Here is a 26,283-nt window from a genome sequence, read left to right as displayed (position 1 = left end):
GTATCGTCGATCTCATAGGCTGACGATATGACGATTTGAAAAATGACCATATCGCCCAACACTAGTTAGCGATATGAATAATCATTTACATTTGGTGTTAAACTCAATTCCTGGAGGGCCGGAGCCCTGCAGAGTTTAGATGCAACCTTAATTAAACAACCTTAATTAAAAGCCTGTCTTTATTTCAAGCCATGTCTGAGGTTGCTTCATCCTGTTTGTGGTGTTCTAACATTCAAACACGAATGCCTTTTGCTTCATACTAATTAACATGATCGTCTACAACACACCGAATCTCAAACAAAGTGAATCATGCTTCCTGCAGGAACACATCCTGGGCATGAGTACCTTATCTTGAGGGCACTTCCTGCCAGTTTGGGGGTTTTAAATTCTCTCCTCAAAGCCTCAGCAGTGTAGTGAATAAGACGCCTCAACTTAGGGCTGCATGATAAATTTAAATAAAATCGTAATCGCGATTAGGCAAAAGCTGCAATTGTCATGCGTATCTTTCAGTGAAGCATGGTTCTGTGATCAGCAGTAAATCTCCATCCAAAGGCCAGAGGGCGCTCTTGCGCAAAAGGCCAAATATGCCTCAAAGAAACCCAGGAAATGCCGCAGCTGAATGAACAGAAGATTTAACTGCTTTTATTGATTAAACATGACTAATAAACACATGACTATGACAATATATGGCTTATCTGAGTTTGTCTTATTATAATTTTCATTATAATAAAGTATATTATAATGCATTGCTAATCGACATAGACTTTATTTATCACTGCTTAGAATACTATGAAATATCGCGTGCCTTATTCTGTGCAAGAAGCCACATCTCACAGAAGGATTTATTTCACACTCAGCTGATGTTAAGTAAGTTTGGAGTAAAAACATGTTATTAAATGTGGTATTTTCATATGCTTTCAGATGGAGCAGCATTTACTACACAGAGCTGTAGTTCACTGAGAAGCTATGCATACTTTGTACGATTATATCGTCTGCAAATAATTTTTATTTTTTTTTTTTTTTTGTGTAACTTGTCAGTTAACTATAGCTCTGTGTAGTAAATGCTGCTCCATCTGAATGCAGGTGATGGAGTTTTACTACTGATTACAGAACTGGCTTTACTGACAAGATGCGCATGATAATTGCATTCGATTTAATCGTGCAGCTAGGGCTGGACAATATATCGAACGATATGATCATGCGCATCTCGTCAGTAAAGCGGGTTCCGTGATTAGCGGTAAATCCCCATTACCTGCTTTCAAATGGAGCGGCAGTTAATACACAGAGCCATAGTTCACTGACAAGCTATGCTATGTTGAGTTCATTATTGAAGATGAATCGCCTTGAACCAAATCCATACAATGTACGATTACTTGCATCTGTCCTCCAGGCCGATTCATATATATTTGTGAAAATAGGTTATGTCCAAGGAAAGCAAAATCTTTGTCTTAGCATCGACACATTGCTGGTCAGCTGAGCCTTCTAAAGTGGCGCTGAAAAGTTAAAATGATTTCAACAGTGTGTTTCATTACGTCTCTTTGAATGAATGAATGAGCGTTTTTGAATGTGTAGTTGAAAGAACGGTTTAAAGACTCGCTCAAAGACAGTCAATTTCCACTAACTTGTGGCACAACAATCTAACTGCACTGACTGACAGCCTGTCTAGATTGCATGCAGATGTAAATGTAAATAGAAAGTCTTTTGTCCAGTCAGATTAGAAGATCAGATTAGAACTAACTGTCATACTTAGAGGCTAACGATAGCCTAACGATCTTATTGTCAGGTTTATGTTCTGTTATGTGGACCGTTATGTAATTTTCTTCTGTTTACTTCACTTCCTGTTTCAACATTTGTTTTTGGTTTCATTGTTTTCTGAATGACCTCGGTAGTTATATCGTAACATACACACACAGATTTTTATATATATATATATTAGGGCTGTCAAATGATTAATCACGATTAATCACATCCAAAATAAAAGTTTTGTTTACATAATATATGTGTGTATACTGTGTATATTTATTATGTATATATAAATACACCCACATGCATGTATATATTAAGAAGAATATGTTATGTTTATATATTAAATATATTTATATATAATATAAAATATAAGAATATAAATATATAAATGTATATACATGTAAATATTTTCTAAATATATAATTTATGTGTGTGTATTTATATATACATAATAAATATACCCTGTACACATACATATATTATGTAAACAAAATTTTATTTTGGATGTGATTAATCGTGATTAATCATTTGACAGCCCTAAAATATATATATATATATATATATATAATAAAATATGGCGATAATACCACGTACTGTGCTATTGAGCCACTCAAAATTACTGCAAGGGAAATTCCTGTGACATCACCGTGACAGCCCTACAAGAGTCCTCAGATAGATATCCACCCTTGAAGCTTTAAATGACCTACATTCAGGAAGTTAAGACGCTTGCCCTCCAAATAATTAAGATGACTAGAGAAGATAATTTTAAAGAGTTTTGCTCATGAAAGTCATGCTGCTTTCTGATTGTAATTTTGTATGGTCCACTGGTTGAAGGTTAAGACTAAACTCAACCCAGTTTTTCGAGAAAGAGACTCGGGATGTTCCCGGTTGCGTTGCTCCCATCCGCATTGCAGTCCTGTCACCCAGATTTGGTTTCCAGAAATAAGCCTGACCCACCTTAAAGCCAAAAGAAACTAACCTTCATCCCGTTTTTTTTCTCTTGTATGTGTTTGCTCGTGACGTTGTCAATGCACCATTGTGGCTGAATGTAAAACTGAAGTGAAACTTATTTCTTCATTCTTTCTTTTGTCATGGGAACTGTGCTGAAAGCAGGATATCCTCTGTGCATTGTGTGTGCTTGAAGTAATGCCAGTGATTTACTGTTCTTCACTACTTCATTTTTTTTTTTAAGATGATAGAACATAAGGAAGTTTATTTCTTGGAAATTATTATATTCCAGAAATACTTAAGGGGGGAATCACTGTTTTTTTTTCTCTCTCTCTTTTTAATTTAAGCTCAGTTATCTTTATTAACTCTCGATTGTCTTACTTTGACCCCCACAGAGCAGATCTTCCAGAACATTCGTCAGGAGTACAACCGTTATCAAAGGCGACGGCAGTTGGAAGGGGCCTTCAACCAGACTGAGCCCTGCAGCTCCACTGATATCCAGAGCTCCAGTCCTGCTCTCACTTCCCCCAGCTCTCCCACAGGTCAGTCCACTCAAAACAGGTCCAGTGGTTTCAGACTTGTTCCTGAAGCCCTCCTGCACCAACACTGCACATTTTGAATGTCTCCTTTGTCTGGCACACTCATGAAACAAAGGAGCCGATGACCTGAATTGTGTGTTTTGAGAGAGGCAAAATGTGCATAGTTGGGGTGCTCAAACCATTTATCAGTCATTTTCTTTAGACCAGGGGTGGCTAGTTTTGTTAATGGAAATCTTCTGCAATTCAGTTCCAACCCTGTTGCAAAACGCCAGCTGTAGTTATGAAATGTTCCTGAATGTTTTAATTAGCTGGATCAGATGCTTTTGATTAGGGTTGTAGTGTGAAGATACAGTATGCCAAATTTGTTGTCCGTAAAGTCGAATGGTGATGATTCTTTCATGTTTGTGACACTAGCAAGTTTGAACACACAGAAATGCAAGAGAGATATGAGTTATATGAGCACAAACTGATCAAATGTGAAGTTTCACCATTAAAAAGGTTGTTGATCAGTAGCAACCCATGATAAATGTGACTTTGTTTTTTGTTTTTAAGAACATTAATACCTTGATTCAGCAAGGATATATCACATCTGTCTTTGCTGTCATTTTTTTTAATCATTTATAATGTTACAAAAGATTTAATTTCAGATAAATGCTGTTCTTTTGAACTTTGTTCATCAAGGAATCTTACAACAATGTTAGTGTTAATGTTAAATGTTACTTGAGCACCAAATCAGCATATAACAGTGGTTTCTATACATTCAGCTTTGCCATCACATGAATAAATTACATTTATAAAAAAATATCAAAGAACTTATTTTCAATTGTAATAATATAGCCTTGGTGAGCATAAGAGTTCTTTAAAAAACAAAAAAAATTTAAAATTAAGTGACAAGGTCAAGGATCGATATTCAGATTCATTTGTATGTTTTTAGGTGCCTCATCATTGAAGAAGGATCAGCCACTGTTCACGCTGAGGCAGGTTGGCTATTTGTGCGAGCGCCTTATTAAAGATCACGAGGAGAAGATGCGTGAAGAGTATGAACAGATACTGAACACAAAGCTTGCAGGTACCACACATTGCAGATTCCACACAGTAATGTATTAGCTGAATTGATTGAATCGTGTTCTTAATGTGCTGTTATTCTTTCTTTTTACCTCAGAACAATACGAGTCCTTTGTGAAATTCACACAGGATCAGATTATGCGAAGATATGGCGCCAGGCCTGCAAGCTGTAAGTATATTAAATTCCTCTATTAGCAGGCCATTAACATTTTGTCAAATTATTTTTTAAGTATAAAAAGTTTTACTAATTGCAGTTTTAACACGTTTGTCCAAATTCTGATTATTGTCTCTCTTTATTTTCAGATGTGTCTTGAAGAACATTATAGATGGTACTATAGCCACCCCTCAGCAGCTGGTTGCTGTAGAACAAGCTCCCTTCGTTTCACTTGAAATTTCCTCCTACTTTTGATTCTCTTTTCTTCCCTTTTAAAAATGCTTGGGTGCCATGGTCTATCCACATTTAACTCATTTTTTTGCTGGAACTGTTACTGATGGCCCAACACCAAACATGCAACTCTAGATGCATTCTAAGGAAGTTTAATGTCTGAAGAATTTGTTGGGAAAAGATGTCAAACTACCGCTGTAAAAAGCTTGGCTGATGCGATCATCTCTGTATAATGTAATGTGACTGACCTGCAGCAGATATACCAGACTCTTCCTCTATCCTTCAGTCTGTTTTTTAACTCTCCAACTTTTTTTTTCTTTTTGACAAATAAAAGATCTGTGATAAGTCAGCATTTGTATTGATTCTGTTTCTTGAAGATATTTTGAAGATATAAGTTGTGTAGGGTTGTTTGTTTGAATGTCAATTTGATTTAGTTCACTCAAAAATGAATATTTTGTCATCATTTACTCACATTCATGACGTTCCAAACATCTTACTTTTCCTCTGTGGAACACGAAAAGGAAATTTCAAAGAATATCCTGGTTGGTATCTGCTGTAGATTTAATGATGGGGCACTGAAGTTGTTAAAAGTGGCTCAGTCGTTATTTTCAACTGAAAATGAATGCTCTTAATTAATGAGAATTAATGAAAGTTTGCTAATAGACGAAGATTATTAGTGAATAAATTAAGAATAATTTTATACAGGGTTGGAAATACACGAGTAAGCAAAATTATTATTATTTTTTTGTCTATTTAAGAAACCCGAATATTAATTATATTGGCAATGGTGACTTCTAATGGAGATAAAGAGTTCCACCATTCTCTCTGAGTGGGTTTAACCCATAGCTGAGTTTAGGGGGGACAGATAAGAGCCCATCATGATTTTGTCTGAGCTATGAATAAAATATAAAAATTAAATAATTTACATTTTCTCATTTTTATTATCTTGTTGATTTAGTGGATAGAATAAGTAAGTTTTGGGCTAATTTAATTTCTATGAAATTTAAGCCCTATCCTCGCGAGCCACGACTCATGATTCTTAACTTGTCGCGATAGGCCACATAAGAGGAATTTATTTTCATTATTTTCCCGCTTTAGCAAGTTAACTGTATAATGGAAATACTTTTTTTAATAAACCCGCGAATAAAAATGTGAGTCTCTGCTGGCTGAATTGGACAGGCAATTTTCACATGAAGTGTTGGCCTTGAGTATGGCCTGTGATGCAGTATTCAGTTGTGAGAAAAACAGCATCAGTCCTCTACTAAGCGTGTACGCAAGATTCACCCTCAGCTTGTGACAGCTGAAATCATGGATCTTGTAAAATGTGAGATCACATTGCTGATCACTCTTGAGAAACTTAAAGATGAAGTAGGCTACGATAGGACAAGTATCCGATTAGGGTGACCAAACGTGCCATTTTCCCAGGGCACGTCCTGGCCAGGATTTCTATATTGCCTAAAATATCCAGGTTTTGGCTTTGGTTTCCTGTTTTCATACTTAATGAAGGTAATGAACGTTTGACCAATAACATGCAGACATTGTACATAATCAACCAATCGTGGTGTGTGAGAAGGTGGGCTCTACAGAGAACAGTCAAAGCGATGAAAATACGTTTACATAGCCTATTAGTGTTGGACTTGAAGCAGCACTGAGCTTACCGATCGGTGTATGACATCAAAGTACCGGTACTTTGTCATACAACAATTGGTCTGCTCAACGCAAACAAAGCCAAAATGTGGATATTTTAGGCAATATAGAAATCATGGCCAGGACCTGTCCTGGGAAATTGGCACGTTTGGTCACCATATCCAAACTTTTTCAGACTACTGCAGCTTGCACTCACACTGCCCATTGGTTCGGCTTTGGAGCCCTGCACTGGCCTCAAATTTAGGCCCTGGCCCGAGAAGCTCAGGCCCTAGCCCGGCCCTTGTCCAACAGCTTATCAGAAATACCAGCTGAGCCAGTCTTTTTTACCCTTCTCCCAAAACAGCTTATACTACTGTTTCAGCTATAAAAATGGTTCTGTTTTTGTATGTAAATATAAAGTGATTATATTTCGTTAAGTTTTTGTTTTTTAAAGTAATGACCAAGCATCCAGCGGCAGACGGTGAGCCTATGTTTGATCAATTTGGCCTTCTCAAATCATCAACACTTAAATAAAATCTATAGATATAAAACAGTTAAAGCATATAACAATGTTTAAACGTTAAACCTATAAATGTGCTGCTATATCCAATAGTTTGCCCAGAGAGTGGAAGCTGATGCACGCTTTGCAGGACACGGAGGCGCCAGCGCAATCACTTACATTTTTTCAGTGCTACGCCATCATTTTTGCTCATAAAGTAAGAGTAATACATCATTCGTAACTGTAAATGTTCATTTGTGTGCACTCACGATATCAACAAATCGTTGTGCTGTGCTTTTATAAAATAAAGAAAACAAACACGATGCTCTTTCTGCCGTCTTGTCTTGAACAGGAGTGCTTCACAAAAATGAACCAAAACTCAGCGAATACATCTCACAGACATGAGAAATATATCTATAAAAAGCTTTAAATTACTACTTAACAAAATAAAACAAATCAAAAACAAAAACTCTTTCATTATAATCATAATCGGTAAAGATGCACTTCTCTAAAGGTGCGTAATGAGGAGATGCCAAGTCAGGATCGTCAACTTCATCCTTGTGAGTTGCGACACCGACTTAGAAAACACTATTTATTAGTAAATAATTCAAATATCTCCTTACTGTTTCCCCCCGACACATTTATGGTAATTACTTTTGCTGATGCTTTTAAGGCTATTGCATGCATAATTTGGTGAAGGCACGCATGCTGCTGCTGCGGGACACTAAACACCGTCGAGCCGCTCTTGACAGTCGCAGTAGCACGGTCTTGTGTTATTTCCACCAGCGCAGCAATTTTTTTCATCACTAACTGATGGATGTCTAAAATATACAAATAAGGAGAAGCCTAAAAAACAGGCCCAAGTCTCGGCCAGCGTCTGAACTATGACGTGAAAATTGGCTCGAAGCACAGCCTGAGGGGCATAAAAAAGTCGGGGCACATCGGCCCCGGGCTGAAGTGCTGGAATATATGTTTCTGTTTAATCTGAAATATGTTTCTTGTTTTTTGGTTATGATGAGAATATGGATCTGGTTTTGATCTAGCAGAAAGATTTGGATTTGACTGAAAATTTATCAAAAAAGATGACAGAAAGATAGTGGTCGTCTATGCACCACTACACCAAAGAGGCGGCTTTTCTGCATTTTTTTAAAAGTCTTTCTACAGCATTTATTGTTCATTATAATTTTTTTTTAAATTACTGTTACATAAAAACATGAAATGTAGAACATATAAAAAATGCTAGTAGCTTGTCTGCCTGTGAGTGCGGTCGCCGTGATTTTGCCAAGTAAGACATCTTTCAATGATCCTGGATCAACATTATCGTCCAAAAATAGACTTACCCAATCCCTACCCCTAAACCTAACCCTACCCATAATTTATTAGTAAAATCAGTGGGAAATGATAGCTGATTAACAAGAGTGTAGAAGCACCTAACCCTGATTGTAAGCCTAAAACAGATATTTAATGAAAAAAAAAAGAATCTCAATTCTGATTGGTTGATTGGAATGTTGTGCCAGGATCAACAAGGATGTTGCTCCAGGAACATGCTGTAGGCCTACTTGGTGAAATCACGCTCACCCTGTGAGTGCCCCCCACACCCCCCGCATAAAAGTGAAACTCTTAAACTGCACCTTGTCTTTTCAAATATTGTAGTTAGTACACGTGACTTAAGGCGTGGCGGTTTGGGGAAGCGCAGGTAGAGAGTCACCCAAACTCTCGGTTCATAGGTTGCTGTTTTCGTTCAACAAAGACAAAACGATTCCGCAGACCCTTCAGATAGAAACTGGAGAAAGGAAGACTGGAACCGGAAAAGCTGGTGGAAGCCAGTAATATCGTCCAGGGTGGTCCTACAACTATCTTTTGGTTATTTCTCTGATATATAGGCCTACATATATATAAGTTTCGGGCATAAAAATAAATAAATTTTGGCACTTAATTTTGCTCCATTTAATAACAACTTATAAACATTTATAGAAAGCACTGCTCGATACTACACTACGCATCGAAAACATTATGAACACGCTGTTGCACTTCATCAATGTCATCACTATGGGCCTTTAGTTGGATCATTTCTCAAACAAAAGGAAGGTTAGGAAAGGGGAACTGACATAGACCAGTAAAATATAGTTTCTTAATATGTGTCCTCCTCTTAGATTCACATAGGGTGGTGAAATAATCCTTTGACATGGTTAAAAATAATGAATGGTCTTGTCGCCAATTACGTTTCCCTCCAGTGGGCGCAGTTCTCAGAGTAATATGACGCTCTATTTTTGTGTCCTAAACGCTCGTTTCTTTGGTCGACAGCTTACAAAAACATTGTTGTTGTTTTTGTTTTGTTTTTTAAATGGATGCTTAAAATGGATGAATGCTGATTGCGTCACGTGATTTAAGGCGTGGCGGTTTGGGGAAGCGCAGGTAGAGAGTCACCCAAACTCTCGCGGGTCATAGGTTGCTGTTTTCGTTCAACAGAAGTAAACACAAAACGATCCCGCAGACCCTTCAGATAGAAACTTGAGGAAGGAAGACTGGAACCGGAAAAGCTGCTGGAAGTCTGTAATTATCGTCCAGGGAGAGCGTCATTTAGTCCGTGGTGGTCTCACAACTGTCTTATGGTTTTTTATTTATTTATATATATATTTATTTATTTATTTTTTAAATATAGACTTTATTTCGTTTTTATTTCAAAACCAACAACATTAATAAGCGCTGATCTGTGCGTGCTCTCAGAAAAATCTGTAGGCCTACTCGCGTGAGGTGGTGGATCAGAAGAAAGAGGTAAGTTGACTGGAGTGTTGTTCTCAAATTATCTACATATTCAAAATAGTCTCGGGCACAATAAAACTACATTTCGGCACTAAATTTTGCTCCGTTAAAAACAACTTCTAAACATTTATAGAAAGCACGTGCTCGATAGACTAGAGATTGAAATTAACTTTTTCACTCACCAGACAATTTGGCTACAAAATTTTTAAGTTACCAGCCATTCATAACTTCTAGCCAATAAATAACAATTCCAGAAACAAACCAACAGCTTGAGGCTGTCTACACTGGACGTGACAAAGCGACCTTTGTGTCAGTAGCCTACTAGGCTATTTACAAATATCTCAATATTTCCTGGAATTTTATCGATAAAGATGGACAAAATTTTGCTGAGTGTGTTATTGTGCTGATATCTTAAGGACTAGCTACCGTGGACAGCTGACTCCTAAAGTTTTTGATATAGGCTGTTTCATATTCTGTGGTCAGTTCACAACAGTGATAGAAATTAATATCTTCTAAAAGTGTGGTCATCTTTTATTCTTACATTTAATCAGTCAGTTATAATAATAATAAAAAAAAAACATTTAGGCTGTTACTAAACAAATGAAATAAGTATCAACAAAATTAATCTTTACAGAAGTTGCACATAAAGAGGCATTCAAACCGAATCATTTAAACGGTTGATTCATTCAGGAACGAAACACCTTCATGTTGCTCAGAGATGCAAAACTGTGCTGTGGCTATGTTTGGAATGATTTTGTTGGCCAAATAGAGCAAAAACAGCCAATATGGTGTCTAAAACGTAAGTCTCTTTATATTAACGTATAGTTTATTGAACTGTTGTATAAATTCTATAGCCTACCACATTTGTAACAATGCCATACCTGCCAACCAGGCCCGGTTCTTAAGAAGGGTGGGCTGGGAGATATCCTGGGTGGGCTATTTTTAGTCGTCATATCATCACATATTCACATAGAAGATATGCATACTGTACAGATTGCTATATTAACTATATTATATGTACACTGAAAAAAGCTTTCGTGGGCAGCCTAGAATATCATGCACTTTCACAGCAAAATAAACTTTTCTTTCTTTATTGAATAGTAAAGTCCTCTTTCTCTGGATCGTTGTTTCTACACTGGTGACTCCTTTCAACTAACTTTTTTATTTAAACCAAACAAGGCTGTAATCATATCTAGAACATTGAATTGTTTTGAGGAAAATATAAAGTCCAGAGCACTATGGTAATAAACTTTATTTAAAGAAACTAAATAAATAAAGGATTTAAATGGATTTAGGGGAATAAATTAAAAGAAGAAAAAAGAACAAGAATAAGAATTTTTGAAAAGTAATCAATCTGAACTGCAAATAATATTTGTAAAATATGAAAACGCATAGTTGAAAATGCTATGGTCGTCATAATCAATAAATTACATCATGTTAAATGGCAGACCTACTTCTCATTCAAAACCGTGGAATTTGACAAAAAAAAAGGGTTGAATAGTTTGCATCACTGGATATTATTGGTCGTTTATGTCGGGGACGCTAAGTTTCTTATACAGTTGAGCCGACTGTTGCAACGAACGCAACTTTTCACCACACAAGCTCTTTACTTTAGGTTTTCATTCTTGCATTAACGGCAATCCAAAAGGGGTAAGCTTTCAACTTAACTGTATGCTCTTGCCCCGTCCTTGCACGTTATTATGAGCGGTTTTTTTTAAAAACATTAAAACTGCTCCGGTAATTTCAGTGGTAGGGTATGATACATATTCATGTAGCCTATTACACTTCCCGTAACTCACAAACTCCTTGTAATAGCGCACAAATATTTCTGCGCGTTTTCGCTCGTGCCATGCTTCTGCTTTTCTGTAACAGACTGAAGCTCTGCGTCTTCAGCGCGCCTTGCTTTCAGCTAATAAAAGAAAAATGCTGCAATTTTCTGGTGTTATTTTATTATCGTTGGGGAGTCTCCAGCTATATCTTAAACTTCTTAAAATACAGTCCACTTCAGATTGGTTTTAATCACTGATTGGGTGGGCAAGACTGTCATTTGGCCGGGCTTAGCCCACCCCTTCCCATGCCTAGATTCGGCCCCTCTCCTATAACCCTGCCGGATTCTCCCGTATTTTACCATTCTATCCCGCTATCATTACGTTGAAATATTTTCCCGTATTTCTCCAGTAGACTATTTTCAATCTTTCTATAAAAAAATCCCACTGGGCCTAGGCTATGTTAAAACTCCCGTAATTTGTATGGCCCAAACAAAGAATTTATACTGACTTTTATACTGGCCTTTTATACTCTTTGGCCCAAAACTCATTATATGAATAATAGTCACATCAGCATATTCAAAGGTCGTCGTAAATTTGTTAATTTCTAACCCTGACTACGACATTTAAAAACACCTTGTTCACAAACAAACAAACAAACAAATATATTAATCATTTTCCCATGAGGATTATTTTTCATAAAATGTTTCTAAAATGAAGAGCACATAGCGTGTAGCTCGTAAATAATTCCATACAGGATGAGTTTGTTTATGCAGGAAGAGCTAAAGTTAACAAACTCCGGAAGAGAGAGAGAGAGGAAAAGTATAATTAATGTGAAGCTGAAATATAAATGCTTTGGGCTATATTTTAGTCTTCTTATAAGTTTGATTTTATTTTGCTGATTGCCAAGAATATTAATAACTTTTATGTCAATAAAAAAAAAACCCTTCAATTTCTCAGTTGGTTCTTTTCCATGAATGCAGAGCGACCTTTTTGATTTGCATTTTTAAGAAATGGGCGATAATGAAATCGAAGATCAGGACACTTTTCCCGTGCGAATGGACGAGGAATGTGATATTCGAGGAAATCCCAAGAGAAGAAGTCGGAGGGTAGAGAATATTCAGAAGAATGTTTCTAGATGGATGCTTCCCGAGGAGCTACGGGAGACGTATTTGGAGCGCGCGAACTGCTGTCCGCCACCAGTCTTCATCATCCTCGTCAGTTTAGCGGAGGTACGATAAAATGTTTGCTGCGAAACATCAGCCTTTGCACCAGTGGAATATGATCTTTTTGGGTATCTGGTAAATGGGACCGTTTCTACTGTCACCACAGTTACTGTTTTTAAGCCTTCAGTTAAAGTTTGTGTGATCTTAGGTCGTTTAAGATGCTCTCCAGTCATGTCTTCTGCTGCTTCATTTGATCTCTTGGCTTAAACAGGCTGAAAACCCTTTAAAACCAGCCAAAAGATCGGGCTACTGAAAGACTGGAAACAATTTTAGACTGGTTTAAGCTGTTTTTGTTCAGAAAGGTCATATAGTCTATGTAAATGTTATAATATACAATATGTAATAATGTAAATGTTTATTCATTGAGCTTTTTGCAGCAACCAGTACATTTCCATAATTTGTGAACGTTTTCATTGGGATGCCTCACTATGAAAGAACTGAGATTCTCTTGAGCTTAGCTTTCCACTTTTCCATTTCTGTTTGGCAAGTCTTAGCAACAGAGGTTAAAAAGCCAGATGCATCCTTGTTTCCGTGGACATTCCTCAAAATAAACCTATAGTCACTGACAATCAGTTTCTTGAAAATTAATGAAAACTTATGAGACCTTGCATTAGAAAACGTCATTAAGAAATCCTTTTTTGTTTTATATATATAATTTAAACATTTAGACAAAATGTTGTCTTTTGTACTAACATGATGTACCTAAATATGTGTTAAATTCTGCTAAGCCAATGTCTTTCCCATTGTTAGCTGAAATTTTCCTGCTACAGTAGAAATCAGTGACTTTTGACACATTGACACAGGTTTCGGACAGTGTTTTTGGCAAATGAAATAATGAAGTCACAAATTTTCAATCTTTGACAGTTGGGAGTGTTTATCTACTATGCGGTATGGAAGCCTCAAAAGCAGTGGATAACCCTGGGAACAGGGATCTGGGATAGCCCTCTTACCTATAAGCCTGAAAACCGTGAGGAGGCTTGGCGGTTTCTCTCCTACATGTTTGTACATGCCGGGTAAGGGGATTTTGCTTCCTTTCTCTAACTGTATTTTTAAAATGACTCATTTTGAGACAGTTATGGTTGTCTACATGAAAGTGCTCAATAAACAAAAAACCTTTTTATTCAGCCCCTTTTAATTTTGAAAGAACAAATAAAATAAAAGTTCCTTTCAGTGACATAATTAAACTCATTTTCCACTGTAGAATGACAAATCAATTGATTACTCAATCTCACATCCAAGTTGGTAACTTTTTAATATACCTGTCTGACTATCTGTCTTGGTTTAGTGTGGAGCATATAATGGGAAACCTGATCATGCAGCTTTTTCTGGGCATTCCTCTGGAGCTGGTGCATAAGGGCTTTGAAGTTGGCATGGTCTATATGGCTGGGGTCCTCGCAGGTGGGTTTGTGCATTTTGGTAAATTTAATTGGGATACAGTATACAACCAGAGTTCACTGCATAGGATATGGTATGTCACACTGCAGTGCACTCAGTTTGACCTTTCATTTTGACATTAATGAAATAACACAAAGCAATATCAGTCATAATGTAACTTGTGTTTTGTGATATTATTAAGTTGGCTTGAAAAAGCCAACTTACTGATCTACTATCTAATCTTATTAAGTTGGCTTGAAAAAGCCAACTTACTGATCTACTATCTAAGCTTATATTATTATTTTATTCTTCTGAGCCAAATTTTGTATCTCCTCCTAGAGCTTTATTATTAGAACCACCAAACTCGGGTCAGACCTTCAACTGGTCTGATCGGGTTACTATATCTTTTCTAACTGATTATTAAGTTCGTAAACCAGACTTGAAAAAGCCAACTTAATCCCATAGATCTACTATCTAATCTTTTTACAAAACTAGATAGTAAAGTTTGTGAGCCAAATTTTAAGTTGGCTTATCTCCTCCCAGAGCTTTTGAGCTAGATTTACCAAACTCGGGTTGAGAAGTTCAGAAAGGTCTAAAAAGATTTAAAATGCTGAAAAGTTCAGAAGTTTCTAAGTGATCCGGCTTATTGCTTTCATTAAAACCAGTGACTAACAAAACCATTAGCTTAAAATAGCAAAGTTGCTAGACTAGCATCATTGAAGGGGTGCAAACTTTTAGCAGGTACTAGATAGTAAGTTGTGTAGCAAACTTAAGGTGTTGGCTTGAAAAAGCCTGACCAGACTAGCATGTTTGAAAATTTTAGAAAGTTTGAAAAGTCGCTTAAAAAGTTTAAAAGATTTTAAAATTTTGCATGTTTCTAGCATGTTTTTAAATAAGCTAGTTACTAGCATGTTGCTAGCATGTTTTTAGCATGGATTAGCGAGTGACTAGCATGTCATTAGCATGATTAGCAAGAGTTTGACTAGCATGTCGCTAGCATGTTGCTAGCATGACTAGCATAATGACTAGCAGTGACTAGCATGTACTTTAACAGGATTAGCAAGGTATCTAGCATGTCACTAGCATGTTTGTAGCATGATTAGCAAGTGACTAGCATGTCACTAGCATGTTTTTAGCATGATTAGCGATTGGCTAGCATGTCGCTAGCATGTTTTTAGCATGATTAGCAAGTGACTAGCATGTCGCTAGCATGTTTCTAGCATGATTAGCAAGTGACTAGCATGTCGCTAGCATGTTTTTAGCATGATTAGTGAGCATGACTAGCATGTGATTAGCATGTGACTAGCATGTTTTTTAGCATGTTTAGCGAGTGACTAGCATGTCGCTAGCATGTTTTCAGCATGAAGCAAGTGACTAGCATGTCGCTAGCATGTTTCTAGCATGATTAGCAAGTGACTAGCATGTCGCTAGCATGTTTCTAGCATGATTAACAAGTGACTAGCATGTGGCACTAGCATGTTTTTAGCATGATTAGCTAGTGACTAGCATGTCGCTAGCATGTTTTATAGCATGATTAGCAAGTGACTAGCATGTCACTAGCATGTTTCTAGCATGATTAGCATGTTTTCTAGCATGACTAGCAAGTCGCTAGCATGTTTCTAGCATGTGGACTTGTCTAGCATTAGCATTAGCAAGTGACTAGCATGTCACTAGCATGTTTTTAGCATGATTAGCGATTGACTAGCATGTTTTTAGCATGATTAGCGATTGACTAGCATGTCGCTAGCATGTTTCTAGCATGATTAGCTAGCATGATTATCAAGTGACTAGCATGTCGCTAGCATGTTTCTAGCATGATTAGCAAGTGACTAGCATGTCACTAGCATGTTTTTAGCATGATTAGTGAGTGACTAGCATGTCGCTAGCATGTTTCTAGCATGATTAGCAAGTGATTAGCATGTCGCTAGCATGTTTCTAGCATGTTAGCAATGTTTTATTAGCAAGTGTCGCTAGCATGTTTCTAGCATGATTAGCAAGTGACTAGCATGTAGCTACTAGCATGTGACTAGCATGTTACTAGCATGATAGCAAGTGACTAGCATGTCGCTAACATGTTTTTAGCATGATTAGCAAGTGACTAGCAAGTTTTTAGCATGATTAGCGATTGACTAGCATGTCGCTAGCATGTTTCTAGCATGATTAGCAAGTGACTAGCATGTCACTAGCATGATTAGCAAGTTACTAGCATGTCGCTAGCATGTTTCTAGCATGATTAGCAAGTGATTAGCATGTCGCTAGCATGTTTCTAGCATGATTAGCAAGTGACTAGCATGTGACTAGCATTTTTTTATCATGATTAGCGAGTGACTAGCATGTCGCTAGCATGTTTCTAGCATGATTAGCAAGTGATTTAGCATGTCGCTAGCATGTTTTTAGCATGATTAGCAAGTGACTAGCATGTTTTTAGCATGATTAGTGATTGACTAGCATGTCGCTAGCATGTTTCTAGCATGATGATTAGCAAGTGACTAGCATGTCGCTAGCATGTTTCTATGATAATCTAGCTAAAACCAGTTGATTCAGTAAAGAAAACCAGCTAAAACCAGCTAAGACCAGCTAAGACCAGCGTGACAGTGGCCAAAACTACTTTAAAACCATGTTAAAAGCATGTTTCTAACCTGATTATCAAGTTACTAACATGTTGTTAACATGTTTCTATGATAATCTAGCTAAAACCAGTTGATTCAGTAAAGAAAACCAGCTAAAACCAGCTAAGACCAGCTAAGGCCAGCGTGACAGTGGCCAAAACCACTTTAAACCATGTTAGAAGTATGTTTCTAGTCTGATAAGCAAGTTACTAGCATTTTGTTAACATTTTTTTTTCTATTCTAATCCAGCTAAAACCAGTTGATTCAGTAAAGAAAACCAGCTAAAACCAGCTAAGACCACCTAAGGCCAGCGTGACAGTGGCCAAAACCACTTTAAAACCATTTTAAAAGCATGTTTCTAGTCTGATTAGTGAGTAACTAGCATGTTGTTTTCATTTTTCTATACTAAACCAGCTAAAACCAGTTGATTCAGTAAAGAAAACCAGCTAAGACCAGGTAAGGCCAGCGTGACAGTGGCCAAAACCACTTTAAACCATGTTAGAAGTATGTTTCTAGTCTGATTAGTGAGTAACTTGCATGTTGTTAGCATGTTTCTATGCTAATCCGGCCAAAACCAGCTTAAACCAGTGGATTCAGTAAAAACCAGCTAAAACCCAGCTAAGACCAGCGTGACAGTGGCCAAAACCACTTAAAAACAAGCTTGGGGAGACTAGCCAAAGCAACTGATCAGCTTAGGCTGGTTTTTAGCTGTATTCTCAGTAGAGAGTTTTTTAAGGTTTGCTATGGTAGTAGACAACTTAAATACATTATAAGTCTTATTTTGTAAAAGTTTGCACCCCCTCAATGAAAGTCTATGGGATTTAAGGTGGTTTTGGTAGTCTGGTTTACGAAAACCATAAGCCGGATCAGTTAGAAAAGATATAGCAACCCGAGTCAGACCAGTCTGAAGGTCTGACCCGAGTTTGGTGGTTCTAGCTTGAAAGCTCTAGGAGGAGATAGTGTTTAAAATTTGGCTCAGAAGAATAATAATAATAATAATAACTAGATAGTAAAGTTTGTGTTCAAACTTTAAGTTGGCTTGAAAAAGCCTGACCAGAAAGTTTGAAAAATTTAGAAAGTTTGAAAAGTTTAAAAAGTTTAGAAAAAGATTTTAAAATTTTGAAAAGTTCAGAAGTTTAAAAAAAAAAAAAGTGATTAACAGATTAAATATTGCTAGCATTAAAAGCAAGTGACTAACATGTCATTAGCATGATTAGCAAAGTTGCTAGCATGTTGCTGCTAGCATAATTAGCAAGTGACTAGCATGTACTTAACATGATTTAGCAAGGTATCTAGCATGTCACTAGCATGTTTGTAGCATGATTAGCAAGTGAATAGCTAGCATGTTTCTAGCATTGATTAGCAGCATGACTAGCATGTCGCTAGCATGTTGACTAGCATGTTCCTAGCATGTCATCTAGCATGACTAGCATGTCTACCTGATTAGCAAGTGACTAGCATGTCGCTAGCATGTTTCTAGCATGATTAGCAAGTGACTAGCATGTCGCTAGCATGTTTTTTTTAGCATGATTAGCGAGGGACTAGCATGTCGCTAGCATGTCAGTAGCATGATTAGCGAGTGACTAGCATGGCGCTAGCATGTTTTAGCATGTTAGCTAGCATGTCGCTAGCATGTTTTTAGCATGTTACTAGCATGTCGCTAGCATGATTTAGCTAGCATGTGACTAGCATGTTAGCTAGCATGTTTTAGCATGATTAGCGACTAGATAGCATGTCGCTAGCATAGATGATGATTAGCAAGTGACTAGCATGACTAGCATGTTTTCTAGCATGATTAGCAAGTGAGCATAGCATGTCGCTAGCATAGCATTAGTGACTAGCATGTTGCTAGCATGTAGACTAGCATGTAGCATGTCGCTAGCATGTTTTTTAGCATGATTAGCAAGTGACTAGCATGTCGCTAGCATGTTTCTAGCATGATTAGCTAGTGACTAGCATGTCGCTAGCATGTTTTTAGCATGATTAGCTAGCATGCATTCCTGTGCATAGCATGTAGCTAGCATGTTTCTAGCATGATTAGCATGTGACTTAGCAGTCACTAGTTGCTAGCATGTGTCGCTAGCATGATAGCATTAGCAAGTGACTAGCATGTCGCTAGCATGTTTTTATAGCATGATTAGCAAGTGACTAGCATGTCGCTAGCATGTTTTAGCATGATTAGCAGTGACTAGCATGTCGCTAGCATGTTTTTTTAGCATGATTAGCAAGTGACTAGCATGTTTTTTTTAGCATGATTAGCGAGTGACTAGCATGTCGCTAGCATGTTTTAGCTAGCATGATTATCAGTGACTAGCATGTCGCTAGCATGTCTAGCATGACTAGCATGATTAGCAAGTTACTAGCATGTTGCTAGCAACATTAGCAAGTTATTAGCATGTCACTAGCATGTTTCTAGCATGATTAGCATGTGACTAGCATGTCACTAGCATGTTTTTAGCATGATTAGCGATTGACTAGTAGCTAGCATGTTTTCTAGCATGCATGACTAGCAAGTGACTAGCATGTACTAGCATGTGATTAGCATGTTACTAGCATGTCGCTAGCATGTTTCTAGAATGATTAGCGAGTGATTAGCATGTAGCGCTAGCATGTTTCTAGCATGATTAGCATGATTAGCATGTGACTAGCATGTTTTTAGCATGATTAGCGAGTGACTAGCTAGCATGTAGCTAGCATGTCGCTAGCTAGCATGATTAGCAAGTGATTAGCATGTCGCTAGCTAGCATGTTTAGCTTGTGATTCTAGCATTATTAGCAAGTGACTAGCATGTTTTTAGCATGATTAGTGATTGACTAGCATGTCGCTAGCATGTTTCTAGCATGATTAGCAAGTGACTAGCATTTCACTAGCATGATTAGCAAGTTACTAGCATGTCGCTAGCATGGTTTCTAGCATGATTAGCAAGTGATTAGCATGTCGCTAGCATGTTTTCTAGCATGATTAGCAAGTGACTAGCATGTGACTAGCATGTTTTTTTAGCATGATTAGCGAGTGACCAGCATGTCGCTAGCATGTTTCTAGCATGATTAGCAAGTGATTAGCATGTCGCTAGCATGTTTTTAGCATGATTAGCAAGTGTGACTAGCATGTTTTTAGCATGATTAGTGATTGACTAGCATGTCGCTAGCATGTTTCTAGCATGATTAGCAAGTGACTAGCATGTCGCTAGCATGTTTCTATGATAATCTAGCTAAAACCAGTTGATTCAGTAAAGAAAACCAGCTAAAACCAGCTAAGACCAGCTAAGAGACCAGCGTGACAGTGGCCAAAACTACTTTAAAACCATGTTAAAAGCATGTTTAAAAGCATGTTTCTAACCTGATTATCAAGTTACTAACATGTTGTTAACATGTTTCTATGATAATCTAGCTAAAACCAGTTGATTCAGTAAAGAAAACCAGCTAAAACCAGCTAAGACCAGCTAAGACCAGCTAAGGCCAGCGTGACAGTGGCCAAAACCACTTTAAACCATGTTAGAAGTATGTTTCTAGTCTGATAAGCAAGTTACTAGCATTTTGTTAACATTTTTCTATTCTAATCCAGCTAAAACCAGTTGATTCAGTAAAGAAAACCAGCTAAAACCAGCTAAGACCACCTAAGGCCAGCGTGACAGTGGCCAAAACCACTTTAAAAAACCATGTTAAAAGCATGTTTCTAGTCTGATTAGTGAGTAACTAGCATGTTGTTTTCATTTTTCTATACTAAACCAGCTAAAACCAGTTGATTCAGTAAAGAAAACCAGCTAAGACCAGGTAAGGCCAGCGTGACAGTGGCCAAAACCACTTTAAACCATGTTAGAAGTATGTTTCTAGTCTGATTAGTGAGTAACTTGCATGTTGTTAGCATGTTTCTATGCTAATCCGGCCAAAACCAGCTTAAACCAGTGGATTCAGTAAAAACCAGCTAAAACCCAGCTAAGACCAGCGTGACAGTGGCCAAAACCACTTAAAAACCAGCTTGGGAGACTAGCCAAAGCAACTGATCAGCTTAGGCTGGTTTTAGCTGTATTCTCAGTAGAGAGTTTTTAAGGTTTGCTATGGTAGTAGACAACTTAAATACATTATAAGTCTTATTTTGTAAAAGTTTGCACCCCCTCAATGAAAGTCTATGGGATTTAAGGTGGTTTTGGTAGTCTGGTTTACGAAAACCATAAGCCGGATCAGTTAGAAAAGATATAGGCAACCCGAGTCAGACCAGTCTGAAGGTCTGACCCGAGTTTGGTGGTTCTAGCTTGAAAGCTCTAGGAGGAGATAGTGTTTAAAATTTGGCTCAGAAGAATAATAATAATAATAATAAGACTAGATAAAAAAGTTCGTCAAGACAAACTTTAAGTTGGCTTGAGAAAGACTGAACAGAAAGTTTGAAAAGTTTAGAAAGTTTGAAAAGTTTAAAAAGTTTGAAAAAGTTTAGAAAGTTTGAAAAGTTTAGAAAGTTTGAAAAGTTTAAGAAGTTTAATAAAACAAGTGATTAGCATATTGCTAGCATGATAAGCTAGTTACTAGGATGTCATTAGCATGATTAGCAAAAGTTACTAGCATGTTTCTAGCACAATAAGCTAGTTACTAGCATTTTGCTAGCATGATTAGCAAGTTTCTAGCATGATTAGCAAGTGACTAGCATGTCACTAGAATGTTTCTATCATGATTAGGAAGTGACTAGCATGTCTCTAGCATGATTAGCAAGTTACTAGCATGTCGCTAGCATGATTAGCATGTCGCTTAGCAGTGACTAGCATGTCGCTAGCATGTTTTTTAGCATCATTATTAGCGAGTGACTAGCATGTCGCTAGCATGTTTCTAGCATGATTAGCAAGTGACTAGCATGTCGCTAGCATGTTTTTAGCATGATTAGCAAGTGACTAGCATGTCGCTAGCATGTTTTTAGCATGATTAACGAGTGACTAGCATGTCGCTAGCATGTTTCTAGCATGATTAGCAAGTGACTAGCATGTCACTAGCATGATTAGCAGAGTTACTAGCATGTCGCTAGCATGTTTCTAGCATGATTAGCAAGTGACTAGCATGATTAGCAAGTGACTAGCATGATTAGCAAGTTACTAGCATGTCGCTAGCATGTTTCTAGCATGATTAGCAAGTGTACTAGCATGTCGCTAGCATGTTTTTAGCATGATTAGCAAGTGACTAGCATGTCACTAGCATGTTTTTAGCATGATTAGCGATTGACTAGCATGTTGTTAGCATGATTAGCGAGTGACTAGCATGTTGCTAGCATGTTTCTAGCATGATTAGCAAGTGACTAGCATGTCGCTAGCATGTTTTTAGCATGATTAGTGACTAGTGACTAGCATGTTTTTTAGCATGATTAGCGAGTGACTGATGTCGCTAGCATGTCATGATTAGCAAGTGACTAGCATGTCTAGCATGATTAGCATGATTAGCAAGTGACTAGCATGTCACTAGCAGCATGATTAGCAAGTGACTAGCATGTCGCTAGCATGTTTCTAGCATGATTAGCAAGTGACTAGCATGTCGCTAGCATGTTTCTAGCATGATTAGCAAGTGACTATCATGTCACTACCATGTTTTTATCATGATTAGCGATTGACTAGCATGTCGCTAGCATGTTTCTAGCATGATTAGCAAGTGACTAGCATGTCGCTAGCATGTTTTTTAGCATGATTAGAAAGTGACTCGCATGTTTTTTTAGCATGATTAGCGATTGACTAGCATGTCTAGCTAGCATGTTTCTAGCATGATTAGCAAGTGATTAGCATGTCACTAGCATGTTTTTAGCATGATTAGCGAGTGACTAGCATGTCGCTAGCATGTTTCTAGCATGATTAGCAAGTGACTAGCATGTCGCTAGCATGTTTTTAGCATGATTAGCAAGTGACTAGCATGATAGCATTTTTTAGCATGATTAGCGATTGACTAGCATGTCGCTAGCATGTTCCTAGCATGATTAGCAAGTGACTAGCATGTCACTAGCATGATTAGCAAGTTACTAGCATGTCGCTAGCATGTTTCTAGCATGATTAGCATGTGACTAGCATGTTTCTAACATTATTAGCATGTTGCTAGGATAGATAGATAGATAGATAGATAGATAGATAGATAGATAGATAGATAGATAGATATAGTCAGATGATAGATAGATATAGTCAGATGATAGATAGATAGATAGATAGATAGATAGATAGATAGATAGATAGATAGATAGATAGATAGAAACAGTCTGATTGAGTCCAATGAGCTTCAGTGTGTTTAGATTTGAATTTTTGACAGTTGGAGTTTACGGAATGTTCAGGTGAGCAGAGGCTTTTCAATGCAAGTCTATGGGATTTTTATGATTTTTAATCTTCATTTTTATGAAAACCGTAAGTCCAATCAGTCTAAAAAGATATAGCAACTCGAGTCAGATCAGTCTGAAGATCTGGGCTGAGTTTGGAGTCTGTAGAGTTAAAGCTCTAGGAGGAGTAGCAGTCAGAAATTTAGTCTCAGAAGAATAATAATAATAATCACTATAAGTTTAAGTACAATTTCAGTAAGTTGGCTCTCTCAAGCCAACTTAATAAGATTAGATAGTAGATCAGTAAGTTGGCTTTTTCAAGCCAACTTAATAATAACTAGATAGTAAAGTTTGTGTTCAAACTTTAAGTTGGCTTGAAAAAGCCTGACCAGAAAGTTTGAAATATTTAGAAAGTTTGAAAAGTTTAAAAAGTTTAAAAAGATTTAAAATTTTGAAAAGTTCAGAATTTTAAAAAGAAAGTGATTAACATATTGCTAGCATTAAAAGCAAGTGACTAACATGTCATTAGCATGATTAGCAAAGTTGCTAGCATGTTGCTAGCATAATTAGCAAGTGACTAGCATGTACTTAACATGATTAGCAAGGTATCTAGCATGTCACTAGCATGTTTGTAGCATGATTAGCAAGTGACTAGCATGTCGCTAGCATGTTTTTAGCATTAGAGTGACTAGCATGTGACTAGCATGTTGCTAGCATGTTCCTAGCTGATTAGCATGATTAGCATGTATCTAGTGACTAGCATGTCGCTAGCATGTTTCTAGCATGATTAGCAAGTGACTAGCATGTCGCTAGCATGTTTTTAGCATGATTAGCAAGTGACTAGCATGTCGCTAGCATGTTTTTTAGCATGATTCCTATCGAGTGACTAGCATGTCGCTTGCATGTTTCTAGCATGATTAGCATGTTTTAGCATGTCGCTAGCATGTTTCTAGCATGATTAGCAAGTGACTACATGTCACTAGCATGTTGCTAGCATGATTAGCGAGTGACTAGCATGTCGCTAGCATGTTACTAGCATGATTAGCAAGTGACTAGCATGTCGCTAGCATGTTTTTTAGCATGATTAGCAGTGACTAGCATGATCGCTAGCATGATTAGCATTGTTACTAGCATGTCGCTAGCATGTGACTAGCATGATTAGCAGCGGCTAGCATGTTTCTAGCATGATTAGCAAGTTGACTAGCATGTCGCTAGCATGTTTCTAGCATGATTAGCAAGTGACTAGCATGTCGCTAGCATGTTTTTAGCATGATTAGCATAAGTACTAGCACTAGCAAGTTGCTAGCATGATTAGCATGTGACTGCATGTCGCTAGCATGTTTTAGCATGATTAGCAAGTGACTAGCATGCTTTCGCTAGCATGTTTTTAGCATGATTAGCAAGTGACTAGCATGATTAGCATGATTAGCAAGTGACTAGCATGTCACTAGCATGTTTTTAGCATGTTTAACAAGTGACTAGCATGTCGACTAGCATGTTTTCTAGCATGATTAGCAAGTTACTATCATGTCGCTAGCATGATTAGCGAGTGACTAGCATGTCGCTAGCATGTTTTTAGCATGATTAGCGAGTGACTAGCATGTCGCTAGCATGATTAGTGAGTGACTAGCATGTCGCCTAGCATGTTTTTAGCATGATTAGCAAGTGACTAGCATGTCACTAGCTTGTTTTTAGCATGATTAGCGAGTGACTAGCATTTCGCTAGCATGTTTCTAGCATGATTAGCAAGTGACTAGCATGTCAGTAGCAGTGATTAGCAGTTAGCATGTCGCTAGCATGTTTCTAGCATGATTAGCAAGTTACTAGCATGTTGTTAGCATGACTAGCAAGTTACTAGCATGTCACTAGCATGATTTAGCAAGTTACTAGCATGTCGCTAGCATTGTTTCTAGCATGATTAGCAAGTGACTAGCATGTCACTAGCATGTTTTTAGCATGATTAGCGAGTGACTAGCATGTCGCTAGCATGTTTCTAGCATGATTAGCAAGTGACTAGCATGTCGCTAGCATGTTTTTAGCATGATTAGAAAGTGACTAGCATGTTTTTTAGCATGATTAGCGATTGACTAGCATGTCGCTAGCATGTTTCTAGCATGATTAGCAAGTGACTAGCATGTCACAGCATGATTAGCAAGTTACTAGCATGTTTCTAGCATGCATGATTAGCAAGTGACTAGCATGTCGCTAGCATGTTTCTAGCATGATTAGCAAGTGACTATCATGTCACTACCATGTTTTTATCATGATTAGCGAGTGACTAGCATGTCGCTAGTATGTTTCTAGCATGATTAGCAAGTGACTAGCATGTCGCTAGCATGTTTTTAGCATGATTAGAAAGTGACTAGCATGTTTTTAGCATGATTAGCGATTGACTAGCATGTCGCTAGCATGTTTCTTTCTAGCATGATTAGCAAGTGATTAGCATGTCACTAGCATGTTTTTAGCATGATTAGCGAGTGACTAGCATGTCGCTAGCATGTTTCTAGCATGATTAGCAAGTGACTAGCATGTCGCTAGCATGTTTTTAGCATGATTAGCAAGTGACTAACATGTTTTTAGCATGATTAGCGATTGACTAGCATGTCGCTAGCATGTTCCTAGCATGATTAGCAAGTGAATGGCGTGTCACTAGCATGATTAGCAAGTTACTAGCATGTCGCTAGCATGTTTCTAGCATGATTAGCATGTGACTAGCATGTTTCTAACATTATTAGCATGTTGCTAGGATAGATAGATAGATAGATAGATAGATAGATAGATAGATAGATAGATAGATAGATATAGTCAGATGATAGATAGATATAGTCAGATGATAGATAGATAGATAGATAGATAGATAGATAGATAGATAGATAGATAGATAGATAGATAGATAGAAACAGTCTGATTGAGTCCAATGAGCTTCAGTGTGTTTAGATTTGAATTTTTGACAGTTGGAGTTTACGGAATGTTCAGGTGAGCAGAGGCTTTTCAATGCAAGTCTATGGGAGTTTTATGATTTTTAATCTTCATTTTTATGAAAACCGTAAGTCCAATCAGTCTAAAAAGATATAGCAACTCGAGTCAGATCAGTCTGAAGATCTCACCCTGAGTTTGGAGTCTGTAGAGTTAAAGCTCTAGGAGGAGTAGCAGTCAGAAATTTAGTCTCAGTTAGAATAAATAATAATAATCACTATAAGTTTAAGTACAATTTCAGTAAGTTGGCTCTCTCAAGAAGAGATAGTAGATCAGTAAGTTGGCTTTTTCAAGCCAACTTAACTAGATAGTAAAGTTTGTGTTCAAACTTTAAGTTGGCTTGAAAAAGCCTGACCAGAAAGTTTGAAAAATTTAGAAAGTTTGAAAAGTTTAAAAAGTTTAAAAAGATTTAAAATTTTGAAAAGTTCAGAAGTTTAAAAAAGAAAGTGATTAACATATTGCTAGCATTAAAAGCAAGTGACTAACATGTC

At 37.4% G+C, this 26,283-nt stretch overlaps 2 protein-coding genes across 2 annotated transcripts; both read left to right on the top strand.

Annotated features, from left to right (window-relative positions):
* The first annotated feature begins 268 nt into the window (after nt 1-268).
* On the top strand, nt 269-5,032 carry LOC109104992 (akirin-1). Its single transcript, XM_042771900.1, has 5 exons — nt 269-341; nt 3,042-3,236; nt 4,168-4,302; nt 4,396-4,467; nt 4,602-5,032. Exons 1-5 carry the CDS (start codon nt 269-271, stop codon nt 4,610-4,612), a joined length of 486 nt encoding a protein of 161 aa, XP_042627834.1. The 3' UTR covers nt 4,613-5,032.
* Nucleotides 5,033-9,190: 4,158 nt separating this feature from the next.
* On the top strand, nt 9,191-14,514 carry LOC122147931 (rhomboid-related protein 2-like). The gene is made up of 5 exons (XM_042771899.1): nt 9,191-9,583; nt 12,321-12,569; nt 13,428-13,576; nt 13,849-13,961; nt 14,483-14,514. Exons 2-5 carry the CDS (start codon nt 12,351-12,353, stop codon nt 14,512-14,514), a joined length of 513 nt encoding a protein of 170 aa, XP_042627833.1. The 5' UTR covers nt 9,191-9,583; nt 12,321-12,350.
* Nucleotides 14,515-26,283: the final 11,769 nt, after the last annotated feature.

The sequence above is a fragment of the Cyprinus carpio genome, chromosome A16, assembly GCF_018340385.1.
Source record: "Cyprinus carpio isolate SPL01 chromosome A16, ASM1834038v1, whole genome shotgun sequence".
NCBI lineage: Eukaryota > Metazoa > Chordata > Actinopteri > Cypriniformes > Cyprinidae > Cyprinus > Cyprinus carpio.
Note: the sequence above shows the minus strand (reverse complement) of the source record. Positions and strands in the feature narration are given on the sequence as shown.

What these genes read in the sequence shown, in the direction of transcription:
- LOC109104992 (XM_042771900.1), top strand. Translation starts at nt 269, where the DNA reads ATGATCGTCTACAACACACCGAATCTCAAACAAAGTGAATCATGCTTC. An exon ending in GGAACACATCCTGGGCATGA is followed by an intron (nt 342 to 3,041) that starts GTACCTTATCTT and finishes TTTTAATTTAAG; the next exon opens with CTCAGTTATCTTTATTAACT. An exon ending in ACTGAACACAAAGCTTGCAG is followed by an intron (nt 4,303 to 4,395) that starts GTACCACACATT and finishes TTTTTACCTCAG; the next exon opens with AACAATACGAGTCCTTTGTG.
- LOC122147931 (XM_042771899.1), top strand. Translation starts at nt 12,351, where the DNA reads ATGGGCGATAATGAAATCGAAGATCAGGACACTTTTCCCGTGCGAATG. An exon ending in TCCTCGTCAGTTTAGCGGAG is followed by an intron (nt 12,570 to 13,427) that starts GTACGATAAAAT and finishes AATCTTTGACAG; the next exon opens with TTGGGAGTGTTTATCTACTA. An exon ending in TATGGCTGGGGTCCTCGCAG is followed by an intron (nt 13,962 to 14,482) that starts GTGGGTTTGTGC and finishes CTCCTCCCAGAG; the next exon opens with CTTTTGAGCTAGATTTACCA.